This window comes from Sceloporus undulatus, chromosome 4 (genome assembly GCF_019175285.1).
Source record: "Sceloporus undulatus isolate JIND9_A2432 ecotype Alabama chromosome 4, SceUnd_v1.1, whole genome shotgun sequence".
NCBI lineage: Eukaryota > Metazoa > Chordata > Lepidosauria > Squamata > Phrynosomatidae > Sceloporus > Sceloporus undulatus.
The window spans coordinates 90,310,882-90,327,959 of NC_056525.1; the positions used below are offsets into that span (position 1 = coordinate 90,310,882).

Sequence of the window (17,078 nt, forward strand, 5' to 3'; positions counted from 1 at the left end):
GACTTACATGTTGCATTCCACCACAGCATCATAAAGCCGGCTTCCATCCATGGTGGGGCAGGAAAAGCTGGCTTTTTGTTAGTGCAAAAAGGAGAGGCTCTCTTGTGTTCCTTTTTCAGCCAGCAAAAAGGCAGATTGGGGCCATGGTGTGAGATTGCTGTGGCCCCAATCCATCTTCAAAAGGGGCGGCTTGAAGTCCCTTAGTCACAATAGTGCGTAAGCAACTGATACTTTTTATACTTACCCACAGAAAATAGATTGTGCATCCAGCCTATTCCCCCCCCCCCCGTTTTCCAGATAGCTGACCTGACCACTCTCCTTTTATAAAACAAGTTGTAGTTTTCAAAGTCAAAGGTTTTTGTTTTGATTTTTTTTTTAAAAAAAAAAACATCATTGGCAGTTGCAATAAGCATTGCAAGCAGAGGCTATAGATGCATATAATGCTAACATGTAAGAGTTTGGATCCTAGGTTTTTGATCCATAAATGGTAGGAGTTAAGAATCTGCTCAAATTGTTCTGCTCATATAAGGGCAGAATTATTTCCATGAAAGGAAGCTCTTTCTGTTCATGGAATGAAACTTAGAATCAAAGCCATTATGTTTTGGTATTTTCACTGCTTTCCAGTGTCATTATAGAAAGAAAATGAAACCGATGCTTTTTTATCTCTTAAATGTGTGTTTAGATACATAATTATAGATACTTCCCCCAACAAAGTGCTTGTTTCTTGACAGCCAGTTAATAGCTTACACTCAACTGCTTTGAGGCCTAGTTGGAGGATATTTAGTGTATGGTTCATTGGTCATTTTGACAGAGATTAGGATAGTAACAGTGGGCAATCTAGACTAATTGCATACAAAATCTCATTAATTTTAAAGCAGTGGAAGGAGAAGACATGGAGGACAATATTCATTCAGCCTATTTTGTTGCACCGTGATAGAAAAGCCCTGTCATCTATAAATCTGGCATCCTTAGGCTGCCTTAAGACATTCAATGAATCATATACACATTCTGTTGTTTTATAAATAGGCCCAGCTAAATAAACATTCAAGAGCATTAAAATCTTTAAGTAATTGCTATCGCTTCCATTGAATTTTGGTATCACCTTGTATTGAAGTATACATCAAATTAGAATGAACTTGTGTTTTAAAAAAATTAAGCTTTTAAAAACCTTATGTTTACTTAGAAATAATTTCCACTGTGTTAAGCAAAGCTTGCTCCTTAGTGTGTTTAGGGTTGTAATCTGTAATTTTCTTGGTGGAGTCTCCTGTATATCCACTTTTAAAATATTAAACAAAGTTTAATATTTTAAAACTTCAAAAAAGTACCATGTGACAGCTGATGAGAGAAGTTGTGTTAGCATTGGTTGATCTTAAATCAACATCTTGAATTATCTGGAGGTATCCTCCTGGAGGCTGATTAGACCAGAACTGCAAAGCTTGGCTCTTCTGTCCACATTTTTGTCTCCATGAAGAAGGAAGCCTTTCCCTGATAGAGACAGTTATAACATGGATGGGTGACATCAGATGATCCAGGGACCAATTTCCTGCCATGGACTGCAGGACCCTACCATCCATAACAAAATGACTAGAATCAACTTCTGCTTTTTTTCTTTAAAAACTTTTACTTTTTTACTTTAAAAAAATGAAAACAAAAGATGCAAGATCTGTACTTCTTGATTGAGATATTCCATGTTTTAACAACACAATGGAGGCTGCATTTTATGTGCAGGCAATATTTCCATGCAGAAATATTATTTTCTATGTAGAAAAGAATGTTTCCAGAAAATGCACTTTTCTATATGAAACGTGTGAATTTTGTGCAGAACAAATTCTGACTTGTGAATAGGCTTTAAAAACTGCATGGGGAGAAAATGGCTAAAATTACTTGTTGTTTCCTTCAAGAAGAAAATTTGTGACAAATTACATCACTAGTGTGAACCCTACTGAACTCAGTGAACAGACATATGCGGGACTGTGCTTGTGGGCAATGTAGACTAATTGCATACAAAATTATTTTGACATTCCAAATGAATTGCTTTTCACTCTTGTCCCTTTTGCAGGTATCTGAATGTAGTTGGCCAATTAGACAAGCACCAAGTCTTCACAACCTCTATGCTGTATGTAAGAACATGCATAACTGGTTGCAACAAAACCCTAAAAATGTTTGTGTCATCCACTGTATGGTAAGTCAGGCAGTAAGTAACCATTTTTGAAAAACATCTGCTCAAAACCAGCATGCTTATAGAAGAATAAATATTAAAAATGCACTTTAGATACAACTTTTGCTATAAACTAGTATCATTTAATGGGAAAAAAGCTTAGTTGTTCAAAATATGATTTGAGATATGCACAATGTAAAGAACAAGTTTTGATTTTATGTTGTTTTTATTTAGTATAAGTTAAAAGTTATTTCAATGTGTTAAAATTGCAATGTGCCATAATTCATACTATGATGCTAATGATAACCACAAGAGAGCTTTTGGATACAAAATGAGGAACAGTCTCACCATTTACCTGGAATGTTGCTGTGGATTCTCCCACCTATAGATGTAAATAAATGTTGATCACATTGAAAATCAGAGAGCAGAGAAGTACTTTTTCATCAAAATGTAGCTGAAACGAGTAATCTTTTTAAGATTGGCTTGTGTCTGATTGAGGCCTAGCCCTAGCTAGCAGGGCTGTCACCAGACAAATCTGAATTTACATATAAATAAAATAGATTTTTGGAAAATAGCATATTTGATATTTAGAAAAAAGTGAAATAGGATTTCTTCCACTGTTGTATGTGCTAATACCAGAAATAACTACTTATAAAAAAATCAATAATTTAATCACATTTTTTAAAAAAATAAAAATCTATTAGTTTGGGTATAGTGGTGTAGTGCTTTGAGCTTTCAACTTGAACTCTGGGAAGTTAGGGTTCAAATACAGAGCCAGTATGGCATAGTAGTTTGAGTGTTGGAACTATGACTCTGGAGAACAGGGTTTGAATCCTTGCTTGGCAATAAAAACTCATTGGTAATCTTGGATAACTCACACACACTCACACTCAGTAAAAGGCAAAGGCATATTGCCCTCTGAACAAATATTGCCAAGAAATCTTGCCTTATGGTCACTATAAGTCAGAAACGACTTGAAGGCAGACAAAAACAGGGTTTGAATCCCTTGCTCACCTATGGGAAACTACTAGTTAACCTCAGGCAAGTCACACTTGTTCATTCTAAGAGGGTCTTCTAAATAAATCCTGCCAAGAAGAAGTCAGAGTCAACTTGAAGGCACACAACAACAACACACCCTTACCAGGGGAAGGAATGTAGTTATCCACCATTTCCAAAGCTCTTCTGGCCTGCATGGAAGATGTGGGTAGGGCATGGGTTTATTTGCTTTTTTCTGTTGGTCATACACTTTAAATGTAAACCAAAATATAGGAAATGGACTAAAACCAATAAGAAATATAACAGCCAGCTAGGTAGGCAGCAGGAGCCTTGGTTCCAGTAATTCCAAAACTACCTCTATCTTGCCCTCCCCCTTAAATGCCCTCTTTTGAGTCTTCTTGATAGTGGTAGATTTATGGCTACTGAGCTTTTTGAGGGGCTCCCTGGATTCCCTAGGATAAAAATACTTTCCTCTTCTTTACTCTGAGAGGGAAAAGAAATTAGAAAGTGCCAGAAGTGCCTTCCTCTTCAAAGGTTGTAATTGTGTTAATATATGGAAGATGTACATTTAAAGATGACACATCACAGTAGACTGAATGCAGCCTATTGATAATATAGTTCTGAGTACATCTCTGAGCATATCTAAGCAAAGTCGAAAGCTGCTTAATAAGTTATGGACCCTATGGGGAGATCTCTGAAAAACTCTTTCTTTCTACATTGTGACCTAGAGAATCTGTAATGTTTATAGGCTTCTTTATCACATCCACCTACTCAGCTTTATACCAGAGTCAGTAGTTGCCAGGGAGATAACAGACTTGTGTGGAGATTTCTTTTCATACAGTCAGGCAGAATCAGCAGTATGAGGCATGTAAATGTTAGTGTTTCCATGGAGTGTGCTAAATAAAAACAGTTTTTCATGGTTTCTATGCTAGGTTTAAAATTATCTTTATAGATTATATGAGCATCACTGAGTGAGTGCAAGTTAGGTCTGTATGTTGCTTTAGGGTATTAATAGTCTCTGTAGTCAATTGCTATTTTGTGAATTTAATATTAAAATTAATTGCAGTTTGCAGTTGTTTCCCAAAACTTCAGAAAGTTAATTTTTGGACAATAACTCCTATTATCCTTTAGCCAACATAGGCCTCAAATAGATGGCCCATGACAAACACCCCAGAGTCACCCAGAAGCTGCATTGGAGCCATCAAATGCAGCCCAAAACTGGCCATGAAAGGAGAGGTTTCTTACTGCTCCTTTTCATGGTCCTTTTCAGGATTGCAGGAGGCATCTGGTTGCTGTGGTCCCAGGTTGGTACACAGGCAATTGGAGTGGGCATGGCCTCTGGCTGCTCTTTCTGCCCTGTCTGCTTTTTTCCAGTCTCATATTGGTTGGGAAAATCCTGAGACTTATAGTCCTAAAAAAGTAATATTTGCAAACTTTGAGGGGCATTCATAAAAATGGTTGGTCCATGAAAGCACCTATATAGAAAGGAATAACTTTGGACCCTTCTCCTCCATTGCTATTAATCTCAACCAAACATTTATTGCTGATTAATTCATTTAATGTTGTGCATGCTTACTCAGAAGAAAGCACCTTATTAATATCAAAGGAGCATCTGTTTTAGCTTGGGGATTCTGTGCTGATGGAATCTTTTTCAAATGGTCTTGTAAGTTAAAATGCTAATTGGATGGTAAGGTTTTTCTGAAGGTTGCTCTTGCATTTTTTTTGACAGGATGGTCGTGTAGCATCAGCAGTCCTGGTCAGTGCAATGTTCTGTTTCTGTCATCTCTTTTCTAGTCCACCTCCTGCCATTCAGTTGCTAAATTCAAAGAGACCAGGAATAGTACTCTGGCCATCCCACAGAAGGTAAGGCACACTTGGACCAAATATCTAATAATGTGCAATGTAGTTTTTCATCTTGTGATACCTATGTCCACATTTCTTTGGACCCTTTGACATCTTTTTTTGTATAAAAAACCCCTTTGCCTAAAAATCTCCTTTAAAAACTCAACAATGAGGGGGATTCTTCTGCAAATAGGTGCCTGAAAACATGGGGCTGGAGGCTGCCCTTTCTCAGACCCTGATATATACCTGTAGCTATGCAACTACACTGAAATCAGTATGGAAATCAGTGCTAAAATACATCACTGATTGGAGGCAGATTGGTGAAAACTAATTGTTTTAGGCCCTTGGATTTTTGTATTTCCAACACACACATTCTCCTAAATTATGAAACCCTTCCAGAATAAACAGGGAAGATACTTTTTAAGCATCTGAATTTTGGAGAGTAACGTGGTACTGTCTGAGAAGCACAAAAGCTTCAAGCACTTAAACAGTATTCTAAACCAGGATGGCAGTGATTTGGTCCTGCAGGCATTGATGGACTGCTGAGAGCGTAGCTAGTATAGCCCATGGAGAGGAATGCTGGAAGATGTAATTTAACATCTGAAAAACTGCATGACTCCTGTTACATCTATTTATACATGGAAGAAGTGGGGAACCTGTGACCCTCTAAATATTGTTGCATTTTAGATTCCAAAACCCTAACCTTTATAGTCAGTAAGTAGGCATGATGGTAAATATAAATCATCAACCTCTGGAAGTCCATGAGTTCCCCACCCCTGATATTTGGCATGTTGCTATAACTTTGGATTGGGTAATTGTCTTGTTACTTGTTATAGCTTCAAATGAAACTGCATCAGATCCAGGATAATATGTGTGTTTATAATTATTCTATCTCTTTGGTTATTAAAGATTCTTCACTGGATTTCCATCCATTAGTTCATCTAATTATAATATGTTTCCATATCAGACGAAACACTTTTTTCGATGACAGCAGCTTTTGTGCTATTAAAAATATCAAATCATGGTAAATAATGTAAGCTCCAAGTATACATTCTTAGAAAGGTATAAAGGTATAAAAACAATAATATGAATGGACTCCTCTGAATTATTCACTGCAGGTACATAGGATATATTTGCGATCTAATAGCAGACAAGCCTGTTCAACCTCACTGCAAGCCTCTAACGATCAAATCAGTCCTGCTCAGCCCAGTGCCCTGTTTCAACAAACAGAGAAATGGCTGCCGGCCTTTCTGTGATATTCTTATTGGTGAAACTAGAATCTTCACAACCTCACAAGAATATGAAAGAATGAAGTAAGTTTTGTGGTTTATAGTTAGACTATTGTGTGAACAAAAGTCATTTTTGAGTGCTTGGTGTCCATCATGCACAAAGGGGTATCCAGAATGTTCAAGTCAGCCATGCATCCTAAACACTGATGCACCCTGGACAATGTATGACGTTAGGCTGAAGAGGGCCTATAGAGGTGGAGACCTTGATTCATCCTGGTTTTTGTAGCATGCAGAGTATGCTAACAACATCCATCCATATGAAGCAAGACCCTCTGACTGCTTGCCATTCTGATTCTGAGCCAAATTCAAAGTGCAGGTTTTAACATTTAAAGCCTTAAATGGCTTGGGGCCATGTTACCTGGAGAACATTCTACTCATACTTTCCTACCTGGACTCTCATGTCATTGCCCTCCTCCATGTGTTTAGGCCGAAAGATTCTAGTGGTTACTTTTCACTCTGATAGCGACTTTTCACTGCTGGCAACACATCTGGAATGTCCCTTGCAGAATGGCTCACCTAGTGTCTACATTTGTCACCAGCCAAAGACTATTAGTCTTCTAGGCATTTACAAACTTTTAAAAATGCTTTTGCACCCTCCCCCGTACTTTTTCCTGTTGCTGGTTTTAGTTTAGTTTTTATATGTTGAAATGTTTTTGTTCTCTTTTAGTGATTTCATCTTGGTTATGTATTATCTTCTTGAACCATTATTTTCTTGTGTTGTTTTTTATTTTTAAAATTGTTAACAAATTGCATGCTGTCTACAAAATTAGGGGGGGGGGGAAATTAAAATGCACTAAATAATTTAAAAACACCAGGTTTCCAGGGACTACTGACATGCGTGTCAGAAACTAGGAGTGTTATCCCACATGTTCTTGATATCTTCTTCATACACTGCTCCCTCGGGTTACGAAATTAATTCGTTCCGCGGCCGCTTTCGTAACCCGAAAAGCCTTCGTAAGCCGAATTGCCATAGGCGCTAATGGGGAAAAGCCGCGTTTCGTGCGAAAAAGCGCCGAAAAGCACCAAATTTTTTTTTCGTAACCCGAAAAACATTCGTAACCCGGAACAATTATTTCCAATGGGATTTTTTCGTATCCCGGAAATTTCGTAACCTGGGTATTTCGTATCCCGAGGTACCACTGTATATTCAGCACACATATTTCTTGAATATGTGAACAAGGCTACTAATTAATTTAAATGTTTTTCTGATTGCTCTGTTATGAAATATGTTTTAACTGTACATGTAGTTCATTGCATGTGTGCTGATCAATCATGTACGTGCAATGACACAGATGTGTGTCATGCATGGATATACATAGATTGCACAGAGCTTAGACTGCCATGTGAAATGCTACCTGAGAAATATATCAACTTGTTAAAATGGTTGGAGAATTAAACAAGACAGTGTTAATCCATTTAAAATGGGGGGAAAGAGAACTATTGTTACAATTATATGAATGGCATTTGAGTGTCAATGCTGGGAGCATCAAGGTTTTTTGATTGCAATAATTTAACCAATGTATATGCAATTCCAGAGTTGAGCTAGCCTATAAAGTATGGGGGAAAACACATTTAAAACAAATTGGGTAATTATTTTTATGGTGTTTTCCCCCATATGTAGGTTGTAGTTATATGTAATAAGTTTTATACAAGGCATGCTATTTTGCTTTTCTTTAGGGAATTCCGCGTTCAAGAAGGAAAAGTTGTAATTCCATTAGGAGTCACTGTCCATGGCGATGTGGTTGTTTCTGTCTACCATATGCGATCAACCATTGGGGGACGGCTTCAAGCTAAAGTATGACTGATGTAATCTTGAAATGCAAAGATAAATATGCATGACTGTCAGCCTACCCAAGTCCTTTCATACTTAGGGATGCAACAATGGGATTTAAATATGAGTCAGAAAGAAAAAAAATATTTTTACAGTAAAGTAGGATCAATTTGCACTTCAGCAAAACTTAAACCAAGGGATATGGAATTAAAATTAGAGAAACAGCAATGCTCCTTTTGGAAACCTGATTGGTAGATTAATGAGCATCACTACACTTGCCCAGCTTTGTATATTTGTTTGTTTAATAATATTTCTGGTAGAGTGTCTTTACCAGCTGGATGTTACTTTATAATACAACCCAGTTCACACATTTAGGCAGGCTTTTGTTGACCAACCATGAAATAATGAGACCAGATGCTGGATTTGAGGTTAAACAAGGGCCATTGTTATTGTCCTAAAACCTAGTTAAATGTTTGAGACCTGAGGTTGATTAAATGAAGTGGGGAGGAACCTGGTGCGGGTTTAGCTGAGGCACAGCTGTCAACCTGTGACACTTCCCCAGCCACCTCTGAGTGAAACACTAGACTCCCAAGGGCAATAAAAAAGATTGGTTTCCATCTCAGATGGTCATTTGTAGGACAACCTGGGGGGGGGGGGAGAGTCTCTCCCAAGCCCCATGACTTTATAAAAGTAAGCCCACAGATAGCGATCAGGCACGTGAGGGGGCAATGAGTTTTTAAATAGCCTCCTTCTGGCCCTCTGCATGTTATTTCGCTTGGCTGTATGGGCCAAGTGCCTAGCCCCGCAGTTCTCCTCTCATGGATGCCAACAAAATGCCCCTTCCCCTGCAGTGCCATTTGCTGCATGGCTTGGGTACAAATTCTGTGACATTCTTCTTGAAATAACTAGAATATCTGAGGCATAATGGACACATCTAAGGAACAGTTGCATCTGAACATATAAATTATTATGAACTTAAGAAGCACCATGTTGGATCAGACCAAGGGTCCATCTTATGAAGAAGCATTTTGATCATACAAAGGCCAACCAGTTGTCTATGGCAAATCCATAAGCAGGCTGTAAGGGCAACTGCACTATACATCTCACATTCCCTAGGAACTTATGTACACAGAAATACTTTCTCTGATATTGCATGTAACATATAGTCATCAGGACTAATAGCCATGATAGCCCTAATATGCATATATTTATCTACCCACCCTTTCAGGTAACATCCAGACCTGTTTCAAAAGAAGTGAAAGAATGATATAGAATGATATTGCAGTCATTCTAGTGTACAGTGGAATAGAAATAATACTTCTATATTGTGTACTTTACAAAGTAATTTGTACCATATAACTTTATATGTAGTGAATTAGAAGGAAATACTTATGTTCACTTAAATATAAGAACAGTAATTTTGGAATGGATTTTGTTGCTTTTAGTTTTTATATTAGGCTTATATGTGTCATTATTTTTGGTTTTTACTATTTTGTTAGCACTTAGGGAACATGATGTTATATCTTGCACCATTATGTTGAAGGCATGAGATATAAAGAGTGGTTGGAGCCAATCTATATCTTATTTAATGTGATATATTGCTATTAATCGGGCTTAAAGCCAGATTTAAGTAGGACTAATAGTGCAATCCTATATGCATCTGAACCAGTGTGGTATGGTGGTTTGAGCACTGGACTGTGACTCTGGAGACCAGGGTTCAATTTCCCACTCAGCCATGGAAACCCACTGGGTGACTTTGGGTGAGTCACACACACACAGCCTCAGAAAACCCTTAGAATTGGAAACGACTTAAAGACACACAACAACAATAGCATATAAGTCTACTAAAATTAAATCTCATTAAGTTCAATATGGTTTAATTAAGTGGGAATAGAAGTACAGCCTCAGCCTGGATCCAACACTATGCAATTAAATATGCCCTAATATTGCTTTCTTTTACTGATTTTTCAATTTGCCATTTCAAATTATTCACTTTTAAAATAAGGAATTATAGCAGTAGCTTGTAGTGTGATAGAACTAACTGGCTAATTTCTGTATGGCATACCTCTGAGATTAGCTCTGTTTTTATTTTATTTTATTTTTTGGTAATGGAATGTTTATTATTTCTTTTTAGATGTCAAACACACAAATATTCCAGATTCAGTTTCACACTGGATTTATAGCCCTAGGAACAACGGTATTAAAATTTACCAAGTGAGTATCCCACAACTGGAGATTGTGTGCTGCATGATAAAAAAGTGGATATAGACTGATGTAATAGTGTCACTCATTATGCTGATATGTAAACAAGAGCCATTTATTATAACAGATACTGCAATCATCTGAGTGAATGGAAACTGTGGTCTCCAATTTTTCTCAATATATTTCTCTTGCAAAGATAATGAATATTTTAAAGCCTCCCAGTGCTACATATTGTTTCATTATGTTGTGCTATTAAAAGCTGCAAGGAAGATTGTGATTCAGCCCATAACTTCAACTGTGGCTGAGCTCCAAACGATGCAGAAGCAAAATCCACAGAGAAATCTATGTGATACTGGTTGTTGTAGATTTCATAAAAATTCATGTGATAAGCTTAAAAATTTCATTACTTGATGAATAACTGTTCTGATCCTTGATGATGATTTTTTGCTAGTGAATGCAGAATAATGCCTTTTGAACTTAAGGTTTAGGAGTGAACCTAGGGATGAGGAGAGTGTGGCTTGCAGGCAGAAGGTGGTCTGCCAGAAGTATTGTACTTTTTAACTTTGAAACTAAAAATATTGAATACCTAGGTGCCAGGAGGGGTGTTTTGCCATCCACGTCTGGGTTATTGCAGTTCTTTCTTAGGCTGAACATAAATTGGTGTTGACTTCTGTTTTTTGGTACTGGTATAGTCTGCAGTGGATACTGAGGTGAAAAATTGCCTACCATGTAAGATTATTAAAGTGAGCCAGTCAAGGCTGTGGTACACATATATGTCTACAGGCTAGTATATGTAGATGATGGGGTTTCTGTGGCAGCTGCAGCAGATTCCACCTCAGTCTGTGAGGTTCTACCAGTTTGGTCATATTTTCCCCCTCTGTTGACTGAGGAAGTCAGCTACTTCAAAAGAGGAAGGGCAGTAGTGGTAATAGCCACTGGGCTCCTGAATGGGCTAGAACGGAGATGGCTGTACCTGTGTTTTGAAACTGAATAGGTTTTCAGTGAGGGGAACACTGATTATGGTTCAACTCTGCATTCATGTGGTCCAAAAGGAAAGAGATACAACAATTATCTGCAAAGATTTTGGAAGAATTTCTCATATCTGCTTCTTTGGACTGTTCTTCAGTATTCCAAATCAGAAAATTATTCTGAGCATCCAAATACTTAGGTTCTAAACATGAGAAAAAATAATTAGTAACTTAATGTCTCAAAAGTAGTTTTATTTTGTCTTCTGGCCACTTTAATGAAATGCTGTCTAACAGGGCTGGGCAACTTGTGATCATCATATGTTTTTGGGCTGCAGTTCTCACTAGCTCCAGTCAGAACACCTAGCAAAAGGTTGTGGAGACTGCATTCTACCATTCTCTTAAAGGCCATAAATTGCATGCTGACCTCTATAGTACATACTACAAAGTCAAGTTTTAACTATATGACAAAGCAACTTATTTGTTACCATCATATTCAGGCAAAAGATTTGATTTTAAAAGGTAATCTTCAAACTGTTTGTTTTTATTTTAATTTGAAGAACTTTCTGTCAATGTTTAGACCTGAACTGGATGCATGTGACTCACCAGAAAAATATCCCCAGCTGTTCCATATCCTACTGGAGATAGAAATAGATTCTGCTGATAGACCGACTGACCTAACTCCTCCATGGGAGAACTTCACAACAAAAGACATAAATCCAAGCATTCTTTTCTCTTCACACCAGGAACAGCAGGACACCCTTGCCATGGCTGGTAAGAGCTATTATTTGTGCAGATGTTTCAGCTTTCATGAAAATATCAAGCTTGACCATTTTCAATTTCACTCATCTTTGGTTTGGTTTGACTTTGTACGTTATAGGTAGAGGTTCTATAGATCTACCACAAGATAACCTAAAGAATGCTGGACAGGGTGCATTCTTATCATCTCTCAGCTGGCAAGGTACATAAGATTTCTGCTTTGGTAACACTTTTCACAATTCATAGTCCATATATTAATTTACTTCCCTCTTTCACCTCATTGTCTATCTCCAGAGAACCTGTCAATGCTGTGGGACAGCTAATAAGCATTCCAAAGCTTATAGAAAATAACTGGTTAGGACATACATAGAATTTAATTGGCTCATTAAACTCCACAGAGCTGTGGGAACCTGGACAGACTGATATCAGACTGATTCTGTTTTCCATTATTACATGGTAATGTAATTAATGGTGTCCTTGAAAACACTGTACAATGGGCCCTTGGTATCTACTGGAGTTTGGTTCCAAGACCCCCATCCCCATGGATACCAAAATCTGTGGATGCTCAAGTCCCATTAAATACAGTGGCATAACTAAATGGTGTCCTTTATATAAAATGGCAAAATCAAGGTTTGGTTTTTGGAATTTATATATAGATTTGAATATTTTCAAGCTATGGATGGTTGAATCCATGGATAAAGAATCCATGGGTATGGAGGGGTGACTGTATTACTTCGTTTTGAATTTTAGGGTTTCAGTTGTGTTCTTAGAATTTAACTAAAATTACTTGGATTACATGTAAATGTTATCATGATGGACATTCTTTGCTTCCAGAAAAGAAAAGAAGAGAAAAAGTCCCCCCTCCCAATATCTAGTATTACAGAATCAAAAGAACATCGGACTAATTCGGTGCTTCTCTTTACCACTTAGATCAAAAAATGGAAAGAAGCAGCTCACATCCCAGTGCTGAGGACCGAACAGCATTGGTTCATGAAGAAAGCGAGCAGTCAGACGATGAACTCCTATCCCTCTCCAGTCAGCACAGTAACACCAGTGCTGACAGAATCCATGGAGCACCAAAGCACAGCAAAAAGCACCAAGAACCACTGGGTCCACCCCCACCCCCAGAGGAGGTGGACCTTTTAGGATTGGATGGCAGCCCTATGAGCAAGAACTTCCCAGCAGCACCTACTGCGCCACCCTCTAATTCAGACTTGCTGAGTGATTTTTTTGGGGCTGGCCATTCTGCAGGATCAAACCAAGTTGCACAACCAGGGGTTGAGGATGTCTTTCAAATGGGAGGAACTGGGTCTGCACAATCCACCCCACGGCGATCTGCAGCTTCAGCATCCCCATCTTTGTCCCCCAAAGTAGGGGAAGGTAAAAATCCCTGATTGAGGCACTTGGAGTAGGGGGTTGCTTTAAAAATCTAACTTGTGTGTGTGTGTGTGTGTGTATGAAAAGGGTCTGAACTGCTTTTGGGGATGGGGGGAATTCACTAATGGTTTTTGGGCTGAAAAAAATCAGTCTTTTATAGACACAAGACCCTACATCCAATTTATATTCTTAACTAGAATTGATCCATTGAAGCTAAATGGTCGGTCATTATTTGCATAAATCTTACTGACTAAATGGGTCTACTGTGTTTGGGACTACTAATTGGATTTAGGCAAAGGGATTCCTCATTCCTCTATACTAACTGTGTTAGCATGGGACCTTGACCAGCACATGTTGGCAGTGGTCGTGTATCTTTCCACTACCACCTCAGCATGAGTTGAAATTGTTGTTTTTATTGCTTCAGTAGTAGCTGAGTACTGAGGAGACTAAGCTCCTATACAGATTAGCCAGAAAGGCTGGCCTATGGGCGGAGTCAGGGTGCAGCGTCCTGACAATGCATGCCCTGACTCTGTCCCCAGGGCGCCATGATGCCACGTGCCACTCCATGCGGCACATGGCATCATGATGCACCTCCAGCACTGCATCCAGATGACGCAGTGCCGAAGGGGCACCATACAGCCGCACCGCTGCAGCTGTGGCACCCTTTGGAGAGTGCAAAAAGGGGCCACTTTTTACGGCTCCTTTTTGCACCCTCCAAAGGCCTGATCAAAGCCATGTTGCAGCACCAATCCAGGGGCCGTCTGTAGAACCCCTAAGTGAATCCCCACCACCACTTTCAAACTGGACAACAGAAATTATTGCTTATGTTAAAATATACATTGGCATATTTTAACCATATTAAACAGCTATCAATATGCAAGCAAACTAGATATCCAAGATTTTGTGTGTGCTTAAGTACAGAACAGCTAAGGATAAAGCAAGAGGGCTCTGAAGTAAAAGAATACATCTCAATGGTAATTGGATGTAAATGGTTGCATAGTTTGAAAAGCAAATATGTTGTTTTTTGCAGCAACTGCCTTTGACCCATTTGGAGGTAGCCCTAAGAAAACTGCCCCAGATCTCCTAGGCTCTTTTCTTGGTTCATCAAATGCTTCCACAGATCCTTTCCTTCAAGCAGCAAGGAGTCCTTCACCTACAGTGCAAGGGGATCCTTTTAACATGGGTAGGATTTTTTTTAATGTCTCTGCTTTCATTTAGAAATACAAGAACCAAGGCTGCTGCCAGACTGCAGAGTTAATGCAGTTTGACACTGCATTAACTGTCATGGCTCCATCCTATGGAATCTCTGGGATTTGTGGTTTGTTGTGGCACCAGAGCTCTGTCACAGAAAAATCTCACAAAACTACAAATCCCAGGATTCCATGGTATGGAGACATATCAATTAAAGCAGTGTCAAACTGCATTACTTTTGCAGTGTAGATGTTGCCTTCATGGTGAAAACTTCTTTCTCTAGTGTTGCAATTCCCCTGAAGTGGGCTTATGCCAAATAAATGAAAGGTTATATTTATTTTTATCTTTATATTTTTAAGGTGCTGTAAGACAGTTTCTTATAAAGAGTATAATGTTGTAAAACAATTTCTCTTCCAGTTTCCTAAATGTTTTGGACCACAGATATTCAATAGGAAGGTGCATTTTGCACATTATGAAGTCAACAGGAACAACCCACAAGTTGTTCAGTATGTCAAAGAATACAAAAATATTTGATATCAGGAACTTTTCCATAAAATGTAAGATACAGTATATCACATCAGTAGTACCTAGGCCTCTAAGGTGTTGTTGGATGCTGAACACCCATTAGAATTGTGGCAGTTGTGACTTACCAGATATTGTTGGGGCAAAAAACACATTGAATTGGGATGTGTGACCCCCAAACCATTTATCTTTTAGTCTTTAATGTATTTAACTCTCACCCAGACAGATAAGAACTTTCTATTGAATGCTTTAAGCTGCAGTGTTATTTGATCCCAATGAGAACTGCAAATGGTATAAAAATATACTGTGTCTACAGGACTTTTTGTGGTTCATGTTTAGGAGTATTTCACAATGCCCAAACAGGGAAAACATTTTTTTTTATGAAGTGGAACATTTGTTTTGTGTAGCTGTGTCAGTGCTCCCTGCTTACAAAAGATATAATAATCACAAATGCAATAGATGTTTTTATAAACTACATAAGGAAGGTGCTTGAAACTCAGGCCCAAGACAGATGGGCCACAAGGGGCATGGCGGCGGTGATAGCAGCACCAACCGCATGGTCCCTAAACCTAGAATGTGCGAGTGGTGTCCTGATGGTGGCCTCCCGGCCACAAGAGGGCCACCATCTTTACGTAAGCGACGCACAGTGTCTGCACGTCACTGCACTTTGCTTACATCACGAATGCGCCAATGGCGCACTCGTGATGTCCACCCAACAGCTAAAAAGGAACCTGTTTTTTCTGGGTTCTTTTTACTCCGGAGGGACGCCATGTGGTTTGGCGGCTGCAGCGTCCCTCTGGAGGGAAATAGGCCGCCGGCAGGCCGCCCTTTTGGGGTGGTCTGTCCTGGGCCTATGAGATCTTTGTTTATAACTGCAGGTGAGAATGTAATAAAATGCCTACCTTGTAAGTCTAATTCTATGTGAATTCTGCAACAAAGTGTGAATCTTGGGCACTTAGATATCCCATTTGTCTGGTTGAAATAATTTATTTGTATGTGGGTGCCTTCAAGCCAACCCCATGTATTTTATAGGGTTTCCTTAGGCAAGGAATACTCAGAAGTAGTTTTACCAGTTTCTTCTTCTGGAATATAGCCTAAATATAGGTACGTATTTGTTGGTGCTCTCCAATCCAAGTATGAAAAAGAGCTGGCCTTGCTTAGTTTCTAAGATCAAACAGGATGCATTTCCTTTAGGATATTTAAGCTGTAAAAGTGGATTAAGGCATTCACTATTTGATGTTCTTGAGGGCTACAATTGCTCACCACTGTGTATTGGGTTAAATGCCATCCCATTTAGTGATTACATCTTTAAAAACCTTCATTGCAACAACTGGTTTCAAATCTTGCAAAAAAGGAAAGAGCATGCTAATAAACAATTGTCATCTTGTTTAGGTCCTTCGAGTGCACCAACTGTTTCCATTCAACCAGATGTTTCAGGTGACTGGGAATGGCCTCATAAATCAGGTTTGTCAGCAACCATTTTCTAATTTGTTTAAAATTATCTATGTGAAATGTGTTAATTTTAGCTAGGAATCATAACCTTTCCCTTTAGTGTCCCAAAAGTTTCTTTTCTATTACAATCTTTTATAGTGGGGCAGCTACACAAATGAAATACGCTCAAAAATTAGACAGGCCACTCAATTTTCTTCAGATGTTCTGGGCCTCAACAACATGTCTTGATTATGTGTGCTGTAATCCAGAGTAACAACAACACTGGAAGGTAGCAGTCAAATATTTTTATTTGAATATGTATCACACTCAAGAAGCTTGGACCACAGGTTCAACTTATTCATGAATCTTAATACATTGTAAAATACATGTATTTTTAAAAGCATGTTAATAGTAGCAAGTGGTTTCTGTGATGGTTTTCAGAACTGCAAAAAGCAGAAAAGCAGGAATATGTAATCTTGAGATGAGTACCTTTGGCCCTTCAAGTGTTTTGGATTACATCTACCCTTTACTACTGGCCTTGCTTTGTAGTTTTAATGGGATCTGTAGACCTGGAC

The 17,078-nt window shown here is 38.6% G+C and overlaps 1 protein-coding gene across 3 annotated transcripts in view; it reads left to right on the forward strand.

Annotated features, from left to right (window-relative positions):
* DNAJC6 (DnaJ heat shock protein family (Hsp40) member C6) overlaps positions 1-17,078 on the forward strand; it is a 90,613-nt gene that overhangs the window by 54,038 nt on the left and 19,497 nt on the right. For 2 of the 3 annotated variants that reach the window (XM_042463780.1, XM_042463781.1), the window contains 10 exons: positions 2,060-2,194; positions 4,884-5,017; positions 6,115-6,309; positions 7,963-8,080; positions 10,191-10,270; positions 11,804-11,997; positions 12,104-12,184; positions 12,913-13,362; positions 14,390-14,542; positions 16,465-16,536. In XM_042463780.1, the coding sequence (XP_042319714.1) occupies positions 2,060-2,194; positions 4,884-5,017; positions 6,115-6,309; positions 7,963-8,080; positions 10,191-10,270; positions 11,804-11,997; positions 12,104-12,184; positions 12,913-13,362; positions 14,390-14,542; positions 16,465-16,536 (1,612 nt within the window). The remainder of the gene's footprint in view (positions 1-2,059; positions 2,195-4,883; positions 5,018-6,114; positions 6,310-7,962; positions 8,081-10,190; positions 10,271-11,803; positions 11,998-12,103; positions 12,185-12,912; positions 13,363-14,389; positions 14,543-16,464; positions 16,537-17,078) is intronic. The other variant, XM_042463782.1, reaches the window with a different exon arrangement.